The sequence below is a fragment of the Takifugu rubripes genome, chromosome 14 (genome assembly GCF_901000725.2).
Source record: "Takifugu rubripes chromosome 14, fTakRub1.2, whole genome shotgun sequence".
In the NCBI taxonomy this organism is placed as follows: domain Eukaryota; kingdom Metazoa; phylum Chordata; class Actinopteri; order Tetraodontiformes; family Tetraodontidae; genus Takifugu; species Takifugu rubripes.
The window spans coordinates 2,944,567-2,961,002 of NC_042298.1; the positions used below are offsets into that span (position 1 = coordinate 2,944,567).

Here is a 16,436-nt window from a genome sequence, read left to right on the forward strand (position 1 = left end):
AGTTTTAACGTGACAGTTGGCTCGGAGAATCCGCGGCTCAGCTCCTCTTTGGGCAGCAAAGCAGCTAAAGCCAGGATGAAAAGAAAGGATAGGATGAGACGAGAGTAATGGAAAAGGAAAGGAAGGAACCGGGGAGGGAGGAACAAGCTGCGGAGGTGAAGCATTTGCTGGTGATTAGCGACAGCCTGAGAGGGGAGGGGGAGGAAAAACATAACGCAGGTTTTCTCCACCACTGCTGGGAATCTTATCTCGCTCCGCAGCTCCTTGTCACGACAACATTCTGCATGTTTGCTCAGTTGCTCCTTTGCTTCCCGGCCTTCCCCCCGTGCTCGCCGGCACGGCTGGCTAACGTGCCGTCAGACCTGCTGGGCTCAGGTCCAGCGAGCAGGTTTTAAAGCTGCGTAGCGCTGCAGCACCCCTCCCCGCTAATTCCAGCTGCTAATGTAGCTTTTCAGCCCACAGTGTAATCTCCTCGTACTGGAAGAGGATCAAGTGACTTTCGAAGATATATGTGGCGCCCATTTCCACATCTGGAGAAGGCCTTGGTGAAGAGCACAGATGTTTAGGCTAAATGACTGTCAAACACTGTGCTACATAAAGGATGAGCACTTCTTTCTTTAATAACTGAATGTTTCATTTATGACGGTTTTGTTGATTTGGGGTTGAAATCGTAATTCATCTCTTTCCCAAACTTTCTTCTACTTCTTTTGCTTCAAACATTCGATAGTTTGAAAGACGTCACAATTCCAGGGTAACTCACCTTCATCAGTAAGATGAAGAACCTCCTGCTGGGTCCGTATCTGGGTCTTTATCCTGGAGCTGTAGCCCCGTCGGCTCCTCCTTGGTCTGGTTTTCCTTTTCCGTAAGCTAATTGAAGGTCCTGCCGGTCTCCCCATCTTTCTCCAGCAGGAGTGCTTTAATGTGTCTGACCTCTTCTTTAAAGCTGGCCACGGTGCTCTGTAGCTCCTGGGGGGGGGGGGGGGGGGTGACGGGCGTCTGGCTGGATGTGTCAATCTCATTTTTTGGTGTTGGAGACTCTGACGTGAAACAATCTGTTCGTCTCTTCCCTTCAGTACCTCCTGAACCACATCTAGCGGCCTCTCCCAGTCCGATCGGGACTGCTCCAGGTTCTTGATGCTTCTCCAAATCAGAGTTACTGTTGGAGGGATTCGATCCTTCCGTCCCTTTTCTTGATCAGCTGGAGCTGTCAGGTGTGGTTCCTGGTTCCTGGCCAGCTCATTTCTTCTGCAGTTCTGATTCTTCCTTTTTACCTTCCTCCATCTTTGACTCCACACAAACGTGTGAGTGTGTGTGTGTGTGTGTTTTGGGCTGTCTCAGACTAAACACTACATCAAACAGCCCACAGTGTGTACCCAGCTTTATGTACCAGAACCAAACACTGACTCCAGTTCATTCTTTTGTGACCGTACTTACAAGGTTTCAGCATCAGCCGTCACTCCTGAACCCAGAATATCCTGTTGATTGTTCTTCTTCATCACTCTTCGGCGGCTGCGTGACTGCCACTCACTAACATGCACACTTGTAGCTCTGCTGCGTTTACGTTTCTGCTGGATTTATCCCGTTAAAGGCAGAGATGTGTGCTCACGTTTAGAGACAGTCAGAAATACTCTGTGAAACGGAACAATTAATCACCTTGAGAGATCAATTGAACTCCAGCCACAGGTTAAATAATAAAAAATAATAATAAAAGGAGTCATCACGTTGTTTCTATTGAGACTTTGTATCTACGCCATCATTAGAATCATACGTTTATGCGAAACGTGGACATTTCGCGCCGAAGATGAAATCAAATTCGTAACAGTAATCATGAAATTTCAGCATCCGGCTGATGAGCAGCCACAGTCGTGCAGCTCCGCCATCAGTTTCACTTGTTTTGTTTGTTTTAATGAGTGGGTGTATAATAATGGAAAAATCATTACTGACAGCGGTCTCACAGCCCAAGGAGAAACAAACAAAGGAGCGTACAATTTATCCTTCCATAAGAAAAGTCCCAATTGTTCAGGCGGTTGTGACGTCAAATCAATGGCTCAGTGACGGTACGCAGGCCTCAAGGCTGCTCAGTCACGTTAGCTTCTGCTGCTATAATTATGTACTATTGTACATTATATCAAATGGTCCTTTTTTACAGGTCATTGGAGGTAAACTGCTGTTTGACAACATAAGAGGCCACTTGACTTTAATTCTGTGGTTTGATTGGAGCTGTAGTATTTTTTTATGGTGATTGGTAAACAGCGTCCAGGTGCATAACAGCCACATTCGGAATTGACGTGTCCTATCAGGATTTTTTTCCCCCTAATTTCTGCAGTCATCTATTGGCACTCTAGTGTAATAAAAGCATTTAATGGCTCATTGCATTTAAATAATAAATGGCATTATGCAGAACTGCTATATATAAAAAAAAAAGCAATATCACGCTCTGGGTCGTGCTGTTTCGCGCATCGGCACGCTGTGATGAGCTGCAGCACTCAGCCTGGTGCTCACAGCCTCGTCTATTCCTCTCCTGTCATGAACTATGCAAATTGGGAAGGTGCCGATTGGGAAGGTGCCGATTGAACCTGGGTGTGAAACGCATCTCTCTCTGTCCCCACACAGACGTTCATGGAGGACGTGAAGTCTCGCGGGCCGTTCATCTACTCCGTGTTGGAGTCGGCCCAGGCCTTTCTGGCTCAGCACCCGTTCCAGGAACCGGAGGAGACCCTGACCGAAGGGAAAGGTCCGCTCCTGTCGTACTCGGTGCCAACTGCTATTCCAGCCAAAAAATGTCATAATAACAAGCTGCCGGGGGTGAACGTGTTTGGATCCTTGTGGGTAAAACTGGATATTTTGAGATATTCGCTATGGCTCCATCGGCTGCTGCCACACTTGAGGGACAACATCTGTATCCCGGCTAATTACTCAGATCAATATACAGTAGCATTGATTTTGTCCTCTATGATGTGCACTTTAGAAGACAGGGTACCACCTGGGAAACACTCAGGTAATCTATGGATCCCACTGTCTTTTTATCTCTTCCTGGACTAAACCGGTCATCGTTCCTGCCTCCTCAGCAGTTTGTTAAACTACTCCCTCGTCCTACCTCGGCCGGCCTTCGGCGTGATTTCCGATTCTCTCCTCTTTTACCCGCAGATGTGTCTCCGCGCCGGCGGATCCTGAACGTGAGCCGCTCCGTCTGGAAACAGGCGAACGTGGCCAGTGACCTGTGGGAAAAGCTGACGGCGCGTTGCGTCGACCGCCACAGGTCAGATGCTTTACTAGGTCCGGCTCTAGGACCCAAACTGGTTTAAGGCACTTTAACTGGATGGGGATTAGGACACAAATTCCAGCTTTCATCCTGAGAGCATCGCCTGTTCCGCATCGCTGGTGTTTAAGTAAACTGTTAAGCAAACGTTTTTTCTTTTCCAATCATTCAAAAGAATATTAGAGTGGACACTTTGGACGAGGATATTTTTCCTTCTTTCAAGCGTGTATTTGAAGAGGAGTTAATAATTAAAAAGGCTTTTTTTCACTCATGCGGCAGAGTTGAACGTTGCAGCGATCCCTCACAGGAAGAGGCGGCGACACTCTGCACGTAACCCAATTACGCTAGCCAGATTACCAAACATTACAGACACAATCCATTAGGTTAACAAAATACATTTATCCACCGGCAGGGCGTTAACAATTCAGAGCTTACATTTCAGAAGATTAAAAGTTCCCAATTAAAACAACCTGAATGCTTTTTCAAAGAAAGCTGTTTCAAATATGAGAAGATGGATCCAAATTAATTTGCATCTCTGAAATTGAAAGTCCCTACATTTGAATAAAGAACGCCCGCCTGCTGTCTGGTATCGCGCTGCTTTTAATAGTGCGCGCCTGCAAAACAATGCGTTTTCATCTCAGACACATGGAGAGGACGTTAGAACGACTTCTTCAGATCCAGGCAGCCATGGAGGAGCTGGCAGTGGCGCTGGATCAGGCGGAGGGAGTGAGAGATGCCTGGGAGCCCGTCGGAGACCTTTTTATCGACTCTCTGCAGGACCACATCGATGCCACAAAGGTACGATACCGTGGACCCTGCCACACAGGCTCACGCACGCAAATAACAGATCTTAATCCTTATACCTCCGTCTCATCCCACTGGAGTCGCTTAACTGTCGCCAAAGTGCCGCTTAGTGTTATCTTCTCGCTCTGCAGACGATATAATCGTCGTCTGTGTAAATTCTCAGTCATCCAGGTCATTGTATCCAAGGTAGTTTTCTCTGTCAACTGGACTGTGTTTCTTCTCTTGAAGATGTTTCGCCTTCTATCCAGAAGATATAATCGTCCAATCAAAGGACTCTATAGGGCAAGATTTGCAGGGAAATACATCTGAGTGTCATATTCACAAAACCTTCCACGTGTGGAAATGGAAGCAGTGAGAGCCATCATGGTCACTAAAGCTGGACGCCACCCTTAAAGGTGTTGGGAAAAGGCTCAGAAGCCTGATGATGCTGAAATTCATGCTATAAGCTGTAATTATGTTGACACACGCCACTGATTTAAAGCCAGTATGGAACCATCAACAGCAGACAGATTATCTCCCCTGGTGAGAAGTTTAGGACAATACCAAAGTAACCACGTGACCATCTGGCTTATCAGCAAGAGAGAAGAGTTAGGCGCTATCTGACAAATGAAATATACTGTAATGGTAATCTAGTAACACTAACCGGTGGTATTATGACACCTAGTAGTGAGTTGTATGTACATTTTTCGAAGCTCTTTATCAGTGCGTCTCCTTTTATGGGGTTTGTTTACTAAAAATACCCATGAACACGTGTATGTCAGTGTTTTCCTCCTGATCAGGAAAGTGTTCTGCATTAATAAAGGTTGCCGCTCCAAAAATAGCTGTAAAACAGTAATTGTCTCCGCTGAGAGGCTCCTGGCTAACGCTGAGAGGCAGGCGTAGGTAAACAAACATCAAACCGGTGACAGCTGCCTTTTTCCCGGCGTGACAGGCGTGATTGTGAGTATTAGAGGTGTGCGTAACGGGGCGCGCCGCACCTTTCGCTGGCTTCCCGTCACCGCGGCTGCGATGTGACGCGAGATGACTGCGATTGTCAACAAATGACAGGTCATTGGTTTAGCCGCCGCGTGCCGCCGCCACTGGAGGCCATTAGATGTGAGGACACTTGACAATAATCACAGCCACCCTGTTGTTCGCACAGGCTTGTCATAAACACACTCGTTTACATTTAGACTATAGGACACACGGATGCAAATAGGACGCCATTATACCAACAGCGTGACGGAAGCGACTTTCCAGGTTCACACACGCTGCCACAGAGGATTTCACGGTTTAGGGCAGAGAGTGCTGCATTTGTTTTTCTGGTCTCCTCTGTCCTCTTCACCCCGGCTTCCCCGTACGAATGGCTCTTTCTCGCAGTTGTTTAAGGAGGAGCTGACCCAGGTGAAGGAGGGCATGAAGCACATCAACGATCTGGCCCATCAGCTGGCAATCTCCGACGTCCATTTGTCAATGGAGAACGCCCGATCCCTGGAGCACCTCAACAGCAGATGGAAAGTGCTGCAGGTAGAGTTCACGGCTGGGTCTGTGTCTTCGTCTCATTCATGTGCACCGTTCAGCCCAATGGATGTGGAAGGTCTATGGGGACCTCCAATGCTTTGACTCCCTTCTGACCTGACTGTAATGTTAGCTTCAGTGTTCGGGAGCTCACGCCTCCTCTTCCTTTCTTCTCAGAACGGCAGCGTCAGCATGTGAGGAACCATTTCGGTATAAATCTTTTGATGTAATTCTCATGTGTTGACAGAAATGACCAAAAAAAAAACACTGTCTAAATTGGCTTTTTTATATTTTCAAGCAAAATTAAAGATTGAAGACAGAACTGTGCCATGAAAGATTAATGTCTCATGAATATGAATGAGGAGCTGAACCTATGCACTTCCATGATGGAGGTGTTTAGAGGCAGCCGCTCTTAAAGCCTCTTTAAAAAGTACATTTGGCTCATTGAACTGAACTTGCTTCCCCCTCGATGCTGAGTTGAAAGTATGAAAGCATCCAGAGAGCCGTTAGCTTCAGGCTGCGTGCTCCTTCACCAGCCTCGCCACTGTATATCGATCCCCCATCATCCATCTGGGCTCCTTCCATAGCAACACCTGCTTTTCATTAGATAACCTGAAACCTGAACTCAGCCTCTCCGTGCTCGTCTGTCACCTCATGTTTTAATGGCCCCTTCACTTCACTCCTTCTCTGTTTCGTCTGGTGGTGATTTTACCACCTCTTCCACTGTGGTGAGAGATTAACTTCCATTATCCACTTTTCACTCCGACAGTACCTTTTTACAGTTTTCATGTTGCCTCTGAGCCACCGATACGTTCCCGAGCAAATGAGGAGTGCATAATTAAAGTGTGCCGGTCAGCACGGATGAGGAGCGGCTTTGATTTTCCAGTATTTTTCCGTGGCGTGGATCACAGGAAGTCTGTGATTATAAGCTAAACCGTCTGTCCTTCAAAATGGAGCTAGCGTGGCTCTGCAGAGCTGGCAGCATTGTCTGTCAATGTTATTATTTGGTCTATTTTTCTCTGTGTGTCTCTCTCTATGTTTCAGTTCAGTCATGATTAACGTGATTAATGCCCTAATCCCAGAAACATCCTGTACCCTGTTGATTCTGGCTCTTCAGATGCTGCTGAACGCGCAGGCCCCAATAGAATTTTGCTAATATTTGTCAATAAAGGACAATTTAATCGTTTGTCTTCCTTATGCCAGCCCAAATGCCAGCTTTAATGGCATAAAGCAGTGTTTCTGCAGCAAAGAGGAACCATAATCACTTTAATTTGTAGCATGAGAATGTCTCCTTGTGGAGAGGAAGAGCGATGAATAGTGAGTCGCTTTCAGCCTTCAGTTGCCCTTTTGTTGTGATCCAGGATTCCCAGTTGTATTTTTCCTGCAGGGGGCGTGGTGGAGCCATGCTCCGGCCACCTGTTGGCGCACCTGCAGGACATTAGCGATCAGCCGCCTATTTAAGGTCTAAGACTCCGGCCTTCCAGTATCGGAGGATTTTTGTGCAACGTGGTATTTCTAGGGTCTTTGTTGGTTTTTGAAGGTTCTTGTGATTTTTGTGGCTCCACGCTGGAGCTCTTTGTGTGCACCTGGAGGACGAACTGTTGCTTCCCAGCAGTCCAGGAGGACTGTCCTTTTGTGTTTGTTTAATAAAACCAATTTTTGGAGCTTTCATCACTGCGTCTTGCCTGCGTTCGGGTCCTAAACAACCACGAATCGTAACACCTTTCAGTTGCATCCAGCCTCGCGCTCACGACGCCGACTCTGACCTTTGCCCTCGTGATTTCTCACCTGATCTGTCGCCCGACCGCGCTGGGATTGGATTTACCGGCCATTGTTTGTGGTTGACATGTTTCAAACATCCAGTTGACAATGACTCATGGACCCATTCCAAGGGACTGAACAGCAAACCGGGATTAGTTGGGCTAAATCCCATTTAGGGGGAAACATAACTGACATGTAATGCTTTTAGAAAAGCAATGACTATCTTATATCCCCTGTACACACACACACACCCACACACACACACACACACAGAATGAGCAAGTAAGCTTTGGCTTCGTCCTCATTTTGAAATCTCTCTTTGAACCTGTTGTTTGTCATGAGGGGCAGCGCAGGAAACCAACAATTTTTGTCTCCCGCAGTTGTCTGATGGAGGAGATGCAGGTGATTTGCTCGCACGCATTTTTATTTGGGTTATTTTGCAGAGCAGAGGGGAGAGCGGCGCGCCTTCCTTTGATTTGACTCTGTGTGTGTGTGTGTGTGTGTGTGTGTGTGTGTGTGTGTGTCCTCAGGGTTCCATAGAGGAGCGGCTGAAGCAACTCCAGGATGCACATCGAGACTTTGGCCCCGGATCGCAGCATTTCCTTTCCAGTAAGATCTTCAGCATTTGAAGCGGTTGCCTCATCTAGCACAGTGCGTGCGCGCGCGTGTTTGTGTGGTTTTGTGGGTTAGAGGTGGAGCTGAGAGGGGCCCCGTTCATCTGTCTTCATCAGTTCCAGCGCTCAGTTGCGCGGAGCATCCCCGATGATGCTCCGCGCACCAGTCGCTGCTCTCCTTTGAGCATATTTGCGAATTCTGTCTCTTCTTTTACCTGCTGTGCTTCAAAGGCTACGCCGAGGAGGCGGCGGGGGTGGTGGGAGCGGTGGGGGGGGGGTGGGGGGGGGTAATTTACTTCGCCTGCTTTAGGTCCAGTTTAAGCTGATGAAGAAATGGAAAAAGCCTTGCAGAAATGCAGGCTTTTCTCCTTCCCTGTTCTTCAGGCTCCGTCTGAAGTGGTGTGTGCTTGTGTGCCTCCAGTGCCCCCCCCCCCACTCCCAACCACTTTAACTACTGTCACACTGGCTCAGAGATGCCACACCAGGGCTTATGTAGCATGACTCCACTGCCAGCTCAGCCCACTGCATCCTGCAATAGAGTCTGCCTTTGCCTCACTGTGCTCATCTCACCGTGCACCATCCCACCATCCCGTGTTTAATATGACATTTGATGCACGTGCTTTGGTGCACAGTTGATTTCCAAGACAGGGAATGTGAGCGTTCGCTCTTACCTCCAACAGTAGTTTTAATTTTTTTAACATTCAAACGAAATATGTTTTTTTTTAACTCTGCACTGTTAGCCAACAGCTACGGGCACTAATCGCTCGTATCCATCTTTGATGGAGCTAATAACCCTCCAACGCTCTCAGTGTCAGCCGAGGCGAAGCCCCTGCAGCGTTTCTGAGAGATAAGGATACTCCCACACAAGCAGCTAAGCTAACAGGAAATAACCGCACGTCTGTTAATCAGCACCAGTCTCCACTCTCACCAGAGTCAAAAGCGTAGCATCATAAAACGGAAGAACCTGCCAGGGTGGCAGCAATAAAGACCCCAACCTCGACTATTACAGTCGGAACACAAAAGCCCATCAACAACAACAAGTGGGTTATGCAATATTAGCCACTAACACTGTTTGTGTGACCGTTGTATCACTTCCTGCCTCTTGCTTCTGCTGGTGGGTCCTGTCCTTTTTTCCCATCTGCTCTCCACCATTTTTTTTAAGACTCCTTCACCTCCCACATTATTTACACTCTGCCAAGCAAGACTCCGCCGAAACACACCAGATTTGTTGCTGGGCTTTAAAACACCAGTTGTACTGGCCGAGCCGGGCTTTTAAGCTGAGCGGCTTTACACGCGTGACATTTGGGATGAACTGCTGTGTTTCCACGCAGGTTCGGTGCAGATACCATGGGAACGCGCCATCTCGCCTAACAAAGTGCCCTACTATATAAAGTAAGTCTTTCATAATCCTAACCAGGAGCTGTCAAGGTGACCTTTTATTTCCTGGCTGTTTGTTGAAGCTCAGCTCATATTGTGTGTTTCAGAATAAAGCTTTGACATCAAGTTCAATTTTGTTAAGATCTGTGTGGCGTCGCCGTGATAAAACAGAGAGGAAGTCCATGGAACTGTTGTAAGCTCCATTTGTGGGAGCACCCGTGCGTTTATCCGTTCGTATGTCAATACGGCTCCAAGCGCCCAGCTGGCCTGATGCTATCTGTGTTGGTCTGCAGGTCTCGTGCTCCCCAGGGTATTTACTTCTTTGATAATTTGCTGCCAGCTCTGTTCAACTATTCTGCCTGCAATTAAATCACGGGGGAGTTTATCGCTTTATTGCTAGATCACAGCAAACGCCAAATTATCCGACCGTGCTTTATTGGATCCCAAACAATAAGCCCGCTGCTCGCTGAGTGAATGCCATCCTGAAAGGCCACCGGGTCCTGGCAGACTTCCTGCCTTTGACTTCATTATGATTGTGTTCTCTACACGACGGAAGACCTCATTAGTCAAAATAAATGCCTTCTCCACAAAATATGTTGCCCAGCAGAGAATTTGGGTTTGTATTTGATAAAACTGGCCAGAAATCTCATGAAAACAACCAGCGCTGCTTCTTCATATATATATATATATATATATATATATATACAGTATATCTACATTTAAATAAAATCTTTTTCTTATTTAATAGCTTCAGATCTTCATCTAGCATCACTTGTCATCCTCAAAATGATCTGATTCCTTTATTTCTCTTCTCTTCCTTTCATTCTTCCGTCCTCCCATAGCCATCAAGCCCAGACGACATGCTGGGACCATCCAAAGATGACAGAGCTGTACCAAGCGCTGGGTGAGCGAGGAGACAATTAAAGTGCCCGTGAGACGTGCACGGTCGTCCTGAACCCCCACTGGGCCGCGCCGACGCGGCGCCGGTGCACATCTGCTTTGAAGGACCTGTCACACAGCTCATTAGGGGCCCTGTGTCTGAAACACCTCGGGGACAACCACACTGTCGTTAGCCTCCCAATTTGCCACCGCTGTGATTGTACTTTGCTTTGCCTTTAATTAATTTTGATAATGACATAATGTGTTTATCTGTTAATCTAATCTGTCCGGGTGGCGCTCGCAGGGAAAACAACGACGCTGTTGCGCGTGGAGGAATTAGCGGCGCCCAGCTCACTAAGGGACTTCTGCGCTCGTGCGATAAATGCAGGGGGAGATAATAACGTCTAATTCATAATGGAAAGGTTTTTCCAGGAGGCTTGTTTTTGCTTCATCTTTTTATTCACACTATCTCTCGATCTCTCTCTCCTCCTCCGTTAGCGGACCTGAACAACATCAAGTTTTCTGCATACAGGACCGCTATGAAGCTGCGGCGGGTTCAGAAGGCCCTCAGATGTAAGTACAGGCTTTAATTCATGGTAAAATCTGAGGGGGGGGGTAAGGCTTTCCCATCTGTGTTTCAATAAGTCAAGCTGTCCTATGGAGAGGTCTGATGATTAGCTGCGGCACTTTTATTTACTCAATAGTCAAAGGAGCTGTCGGGCGTCTCCACATTACTGGCAAACGCCTTTTAAATTCCTCCCTTTACTCAGAATTAATTACAGACTTGAAAATGCGGAAATCAAAAGTATTGATGAATGCCGACAAAGCCACTCAGCCACCTTGATTTCTTCTGCGTTTTCATCAGGGCGGGAGAGATAATTACAGCCATTAACTGGTCAATTTGGCTTACAGAAAAGGAGGGCAATTAGTTTCTTCTGCATGGCTGAGGCTTGAATATGTGTCTCTCCAGGTCTCGTCCAACCACAGCATCTCAATTTTGCTGCTTATTATTAATTCCTCCAGTCTTTTTCCTTGCAGGACGTTGTCCTTAATTGTGCCGCGCGGCTCCTCTCTGCTCCCCGGTACCGTCGCACACTCGCTCTTTCGTGCTCTTCTTGATTTTGGCAACCTGAGATTTTCCCATCCTGCATCACTGCAGTGCCTGGACTCCCTCTGACTTTATATGAGCCCATTTGCAAGTTTACACTTTTTCATCATTCATATCAGCTGTGCCCACACACACACACACACACACACACACACACACACACACACACACACACACACAGTTCCTTTGTGTTACACCTTCCTTTCACTCTCCGTCCTACATTAAACTCAGCATGTTCGCAGCACCGAAGGAAAACGTCGCCCTTCCTTTTTCCCTTTCTTTTGCTCACACTTTTATCTGGCGCTCTCCTCGTCCACTGGTTGATATCGTTGCAGGATTTAATTGCCGGGCTGCCTTGATAACGGCAGAACTCCCATTTTCTCTGCACACTTCATGAATGATTGAGCAGCGCCCGTGCCTTTTTAGCCGCTTCCCGCCCAACTCTGGGAGAACATCTTCCCATCTCCTCTGTCTGTTCTACCTCAGCACCATCCCCACAAGGAGAACCATCAGATGAGTTTAGTGAGATCAAATTTGTGTCACTGCTCTTGAAACAAGATTGCGGCAGAAAGTGGGTGAATAAACGCTCCCTGAGGTGAGGATGAAGGTCCAGCCTTGTGGCTGATTGCATAGATTATGTGAATTACATGTATTTAACATGGCCACACTGCAATTAAAAACTGTAGACGGTTTTACGCGGCTCTATTCTGAGAGCGCCCTGCGTTCCACATGCCTGCACACAACAGCCAGGACTAAAGAGATATAATCTAATGCACGGTAATGACTTTTTCATGTGAGAACACTCAAACTAAGTGGCGTACGATTACATCTGTGTGTACTTCCAGTGGATTTAGTAGCGCAGAGCAGCCTGGCGGAGGTGTTCCGGGAGCAGGAGCTGCAGCAGGGGGAGCACGTGATGGACGTGGTGGAGATGATCCACGGTCTGACGGCTCTGTATGAACGGCTGGAGGAGGAGCGCTCTGTCCTGGTCAACATTCCCCTCTGCGTGGACATGTGTCTCAACTGGTTGCTCAATGTGTATGACAGGTAGGTGGCAGGTAGCTGCAGCGATATTTCAAAGGACAAGTCGTTATTCTGCTGAGCGGAAATCAGCTGTTAAACCTTGTTTGGGGAATTGAATGTGCTCTGCTTTTCTTATAGCCACCCCCAGTGATATTAAGTCTAATTACAGAGTGTCCTTTAAATCTAATGATGATGAGACCCCCATGAGTAAAGCATATAGTTCTAAAAGCTTTGTGGAACTGTTGAGACAAAAAGAAAATGTGCCTCCTCTTATCCGGCCCATCGAGGAAAATAAATGTCTATATAAATGGGTTTGGGCTGTATATAAATATATATATATATATATATATATATATATATATATATATATATATATATATATATATATAAAATCTGCCACTGCAAATGGACATTATGTGCAGTGGCTGTACAGGATGTGACATCATCAGAATAATAGCTCCACCATGTATTTTTATCACCATGTATTTTTTTTCCCAGAAAAATGTCAGAAAATGATGGCTAATTGGTTGGCGCTGACTTTTCCTACATGCTTTTAAGCCCAGATATGTCTCATAGGTAAAATGGATGAATAAAGGTCCCGCTTTTTATCCTCTTTCTTGAGCTGTTGGCAGCTGCTAATTAACCAAAATGCATCCTTTTGTTTGGCGATGACATTAATGGATCGTGGAGCTAACTTCGCCCATATGCAACGGCTATCAATGGTAGATGGAAGATCAGCGAGGGGCATTTTTCTTACGAAATGGTGCCTCCTGACTGCAACCTTCCCTGCTGAATCTGCTTCTGTAAAATGAGAAGCACACTGTGCTGCCAGGGTCGTTTTAAATGGTAGAACAGGGATTAAAGGCTATAGCGGTAAAGGCAACAGCCTCAGAAAAGCTAAAGAGCTGCTTGAAAGCTGTAGGCTCACACACTTTTTCACAGCACTGGCATCAAAAACCCAGAGCTTCGATCTGCATATCCCAGGTAGACTGTAAACAAAGTCTCTGGTCCAGCCTCCTCGCTTCTCTGTCTACAAATTGGTGTAATTGGTTCAGTGGCTACAGACATCTTCATAAAACCGTCCAGGCTGAGGTCCAATCAATACAGCTGAGACACGGCTCAAGCAAGTCCTGATTTATTTATCCAGGTATTCACCTCATAATTGCTCCAGTTTGACTCTTTACTTTTTCAAGGAGAAATCTTAAAGCCCAGAAAGAGAATCGCATGAATAAACCTTGTGGGGCCGCTAAACTCAGACGGTAGCTCTGATAGAAATGTCAGTCAGGCTTCCAATAAACCAGGTTAGTGAGTCTGAAGGAAGTCTGGGTGTTTATTTGGAGCCTCACCGAGCGTGAGCACGTGCACTCCTGCGTGTCACGCTGCAGCAGGGTGTTCAGGAGTGACATGTTCCCTCAAGGACCAACACTGGGGAACATATTGAAGATGGCGTGTAAGTGTGTGTGAACGGCGCTGACAGGAAGTCGTCCCCATGTGCTCTCTGGACCAACTCCATCTGTCTAATTGGGAGGAACGGCAGTTGGACTCTGCCTGTCCTGCAGCTCGTTTCTCCACGTGACGGGTTTTGTTGGACTGCCGGTCTGGTGCTCTGAGCAGCTCGCACCTCTCAGCAGATTGAAGACCCCCCTCATTGGTGTCTCGAAAACACTCAAAGCAACATTTCATTTCGCTCTGATTCTAATTTTCTGTCTTTTTTCTGGAGCTCCTCATGTTCACGGCGAATGTGCCGTTCTTGACTTCTCACTTAACAATTCAAATGCAAATTCAATAAAACCCATAATTTCTGTAAGCGCTGCTCTGCTTGGCGTCTAATTATTTCGCTTTCTTTTGGCACGTGGAAAAATCTCAGCCGTAATGGGGTTCTGGCTCTCACATCCAGCGTTCTCGCACAAATTCAGTGGCATACCTCGGTTATTCAAGCAGAAAGCTAATACGGCCCCTTTGGGTCAGGCCGAATCAGCGTTCACCTCAATGGGTGTGCATTGGCCAGAAAAAGGGTTGTATGTTTGTCTTAGAACGCGTATCAGACCCGTTCAAAGGCTGGACGTGTATCAATAATTCATCTGCGTGTAAATGTGCACATTTATGTATTTGCCCATAAGTGACATTATGATGAATGTGCACTTATTATCACCATTCCAGCCATGAACTCATGGAGCATTTATCAGGGCCCCGTAACGACTTCACTTATTCAGGATGGGCTCAAATTTAATTTCACGTTGTCCCGCCGACCTTTACTGTAGCGCTGGGCCCGTGAAATCCCCCCGCCTTTGGGAAGGACTCCGCCGATTGGCGCGTCAAGAAGCATCACTTGAACACAACAACACAGATGAGATGAGTTAATCTCCCTTCTTTTAATGTGTCTCTCTCCGTCTCCAGCGCTCGAAACGGCAAAATGCGGGTTCTCAGCTTCCAGATGGGACTGGTGAGCCTGTGCAACGCAGACGTCCAGGAGAAGTACAAATGTGAGTCCACCTAATGCATCTCCTCCATCTCAAACAATGGGCACAAACAGCCCCCATTAGCACCATGACATGAAGGCGTTCACTTAGTCTAATGGAGGAAACCAGGGCGCTACCATCGTGCACAATGCTGGGTTGATTTCAACAGGGCCTGCTAAAAGGATTGCTTTCCAGAGACACTATTTGTGCGTGCACGTTTTCCACATATGTTTTATTCTCCAGTCAAATGGAGAGGGTATTTTTTCAATCATGGGGTTTATTGTGAGGTTTTATTGGTGTGCCGCTTGTGTCTAATCGGCTTTTACAGTTGTGCCATAACCCCGGTTTACGAGGCAGCCTGTAAATGTAACTAATGTGGAGTGACTTTGAGTTCGGATCTGGAACCAGCAGCGTGTGTTGCTGTAGGTAGATCACCAAGGTTTAGAGGGAGACCGCGGAGCTTGGACACCCGCCGAGTGAGGCATGGAGCGCGATGACCTCATCCTCTTCCTCTGATCGGAGGGTCGAACTGTAGTTCAGCGCCGAGCCGCTGAAGGTTAACATTGACATTGATTTTTGCCTCACAATGTAGTCAGAGACGGGCTCTTTCTCTATTCACCGCACGCAGTCAGGGAATTGTGGACTTCTGGAGGTCTGTGCTTCGAGGTACACACTCACTGCCACTGCTGCCGCTCCCGCTGGCTGAGGGCAAATGCATTGTGGGAGTTCTAGCTCTGCCAAGTACACACAATGGATGCAGACTAAGGAAGGACCACAGCTTTTCCTAGCAAATAAACCCCCTCCAAGGCTTTACCCTCCTAATAATATCAACACTTTTAATATTCAACACTTTTATTTAGCTACTGAATAAAAGAGGCTAACTACGGTAAGCTCGGGCCAAAGCTGTAAACTTGCTGTGCCACTTTTAAATGTGTCATCTCTGCTTGGAGTCGTTTTTAAACAGAGTTTCAAATGAACTCCAGCTAATTTGTGGTGACTCCAGCTGAAATACTGCTCTCTGCAGGCTTTGCATCAATGCGGGCTGCGTGTTTGGGGGACCCCTGTAGTTTGCTGTTGTCTCTTTAAAGCGTCTGCACAAACTTGTCTCACTGCAACACTGGTGAAATTTAAAATGTCAAATGTGCCTTGGCTCAGGTTATGGGAGCTATAAAGAGGGGACTGTTAAACATGCAGGTGCTGAAACCGAGCTTTGTCCCCGTGGGGTTGAGTGAGAACAGAGAGTGGATGCTTTTACTGAAACTAAGCTGCACCCTCACACGCCTGTCAGCATTCATCTCCTGGGTGACAGGTCCCAGCCCGCTCGGTAAAGGCTTCATTCAAACCTGGGAAGATGCACTTTACACACCGCTTTCATCTGTGAGGAGATCAGGGGGGCCACCCATGCCGATTCCCCCTCTATGCGCAACTGAACTTCCTATTCTACGAAACTAACTTCAGCCTCTCATAGGAAGCTCATTATTATGAAACACACACATACACACACACACACACAAAAACTCTACACTGTATCCATACAGCTTAACAGAATATTTCAATGATAAACATTTAGATTAAATCGGAATCTCTGCTTTTAAATCGACTATTTCATGAATACGTAGTTTATAGGCTGACAGGTGTTGATGTGCTAAAACCAG

General features: G+C 46.9%; 1 protein-coding gene across 5 annotated transcripts in view; it reads left to right on the forward strand.

Moving 5' to 3' along the window:
• The window catches only part of drp2 (dystrophin related protein 2), an 80,114-nt gene that overhangs the window by 48,039 nt on the left and 15,639 nt on the right, over positions 1-16,436 (forward strand). For all 5 annotated transcript variants that reach the window (XM_029847397.1, XM_029847398.1, XM_029847399.1 and 2 more), the window contains 10 exons: positions 2,614-2,734; positions 3,148-3,259; positions 3,901-4,057; positions 5,423-5,569; positions 7,852-7,930; positions 9,267-9,327; positions 10,155-10,216; positions 10,690-10,764; positions 12,145-12,346; positions 14,720-14,805. In XM_029847397.1, coding sequence (XP_029703257.1) covers positions 2,614-2,734; positions 3,148-3,259; positions 3,901-4,057; positions 5,423-5,569; positions 7,852-7,930; positions 9,267-9,327; positions 10,155-10,216; positions 10,690-10,764; positions 12,145-12,346; positions 14,720-14,805 — 1,102 coding nt within the window. The remainder of the gene's footprint in view (positions 1-2,613; positions 2,735-3,147; positions 3,260-3,900; positions 4,058-5,422; positions 5,570-7,851; positions 7,931-9,266; positions 9,328-10,154; positions 10,217-10,689; positions 10,765-12,144; positions 12,347-14,719; positions 14,806-16,436) is intronic.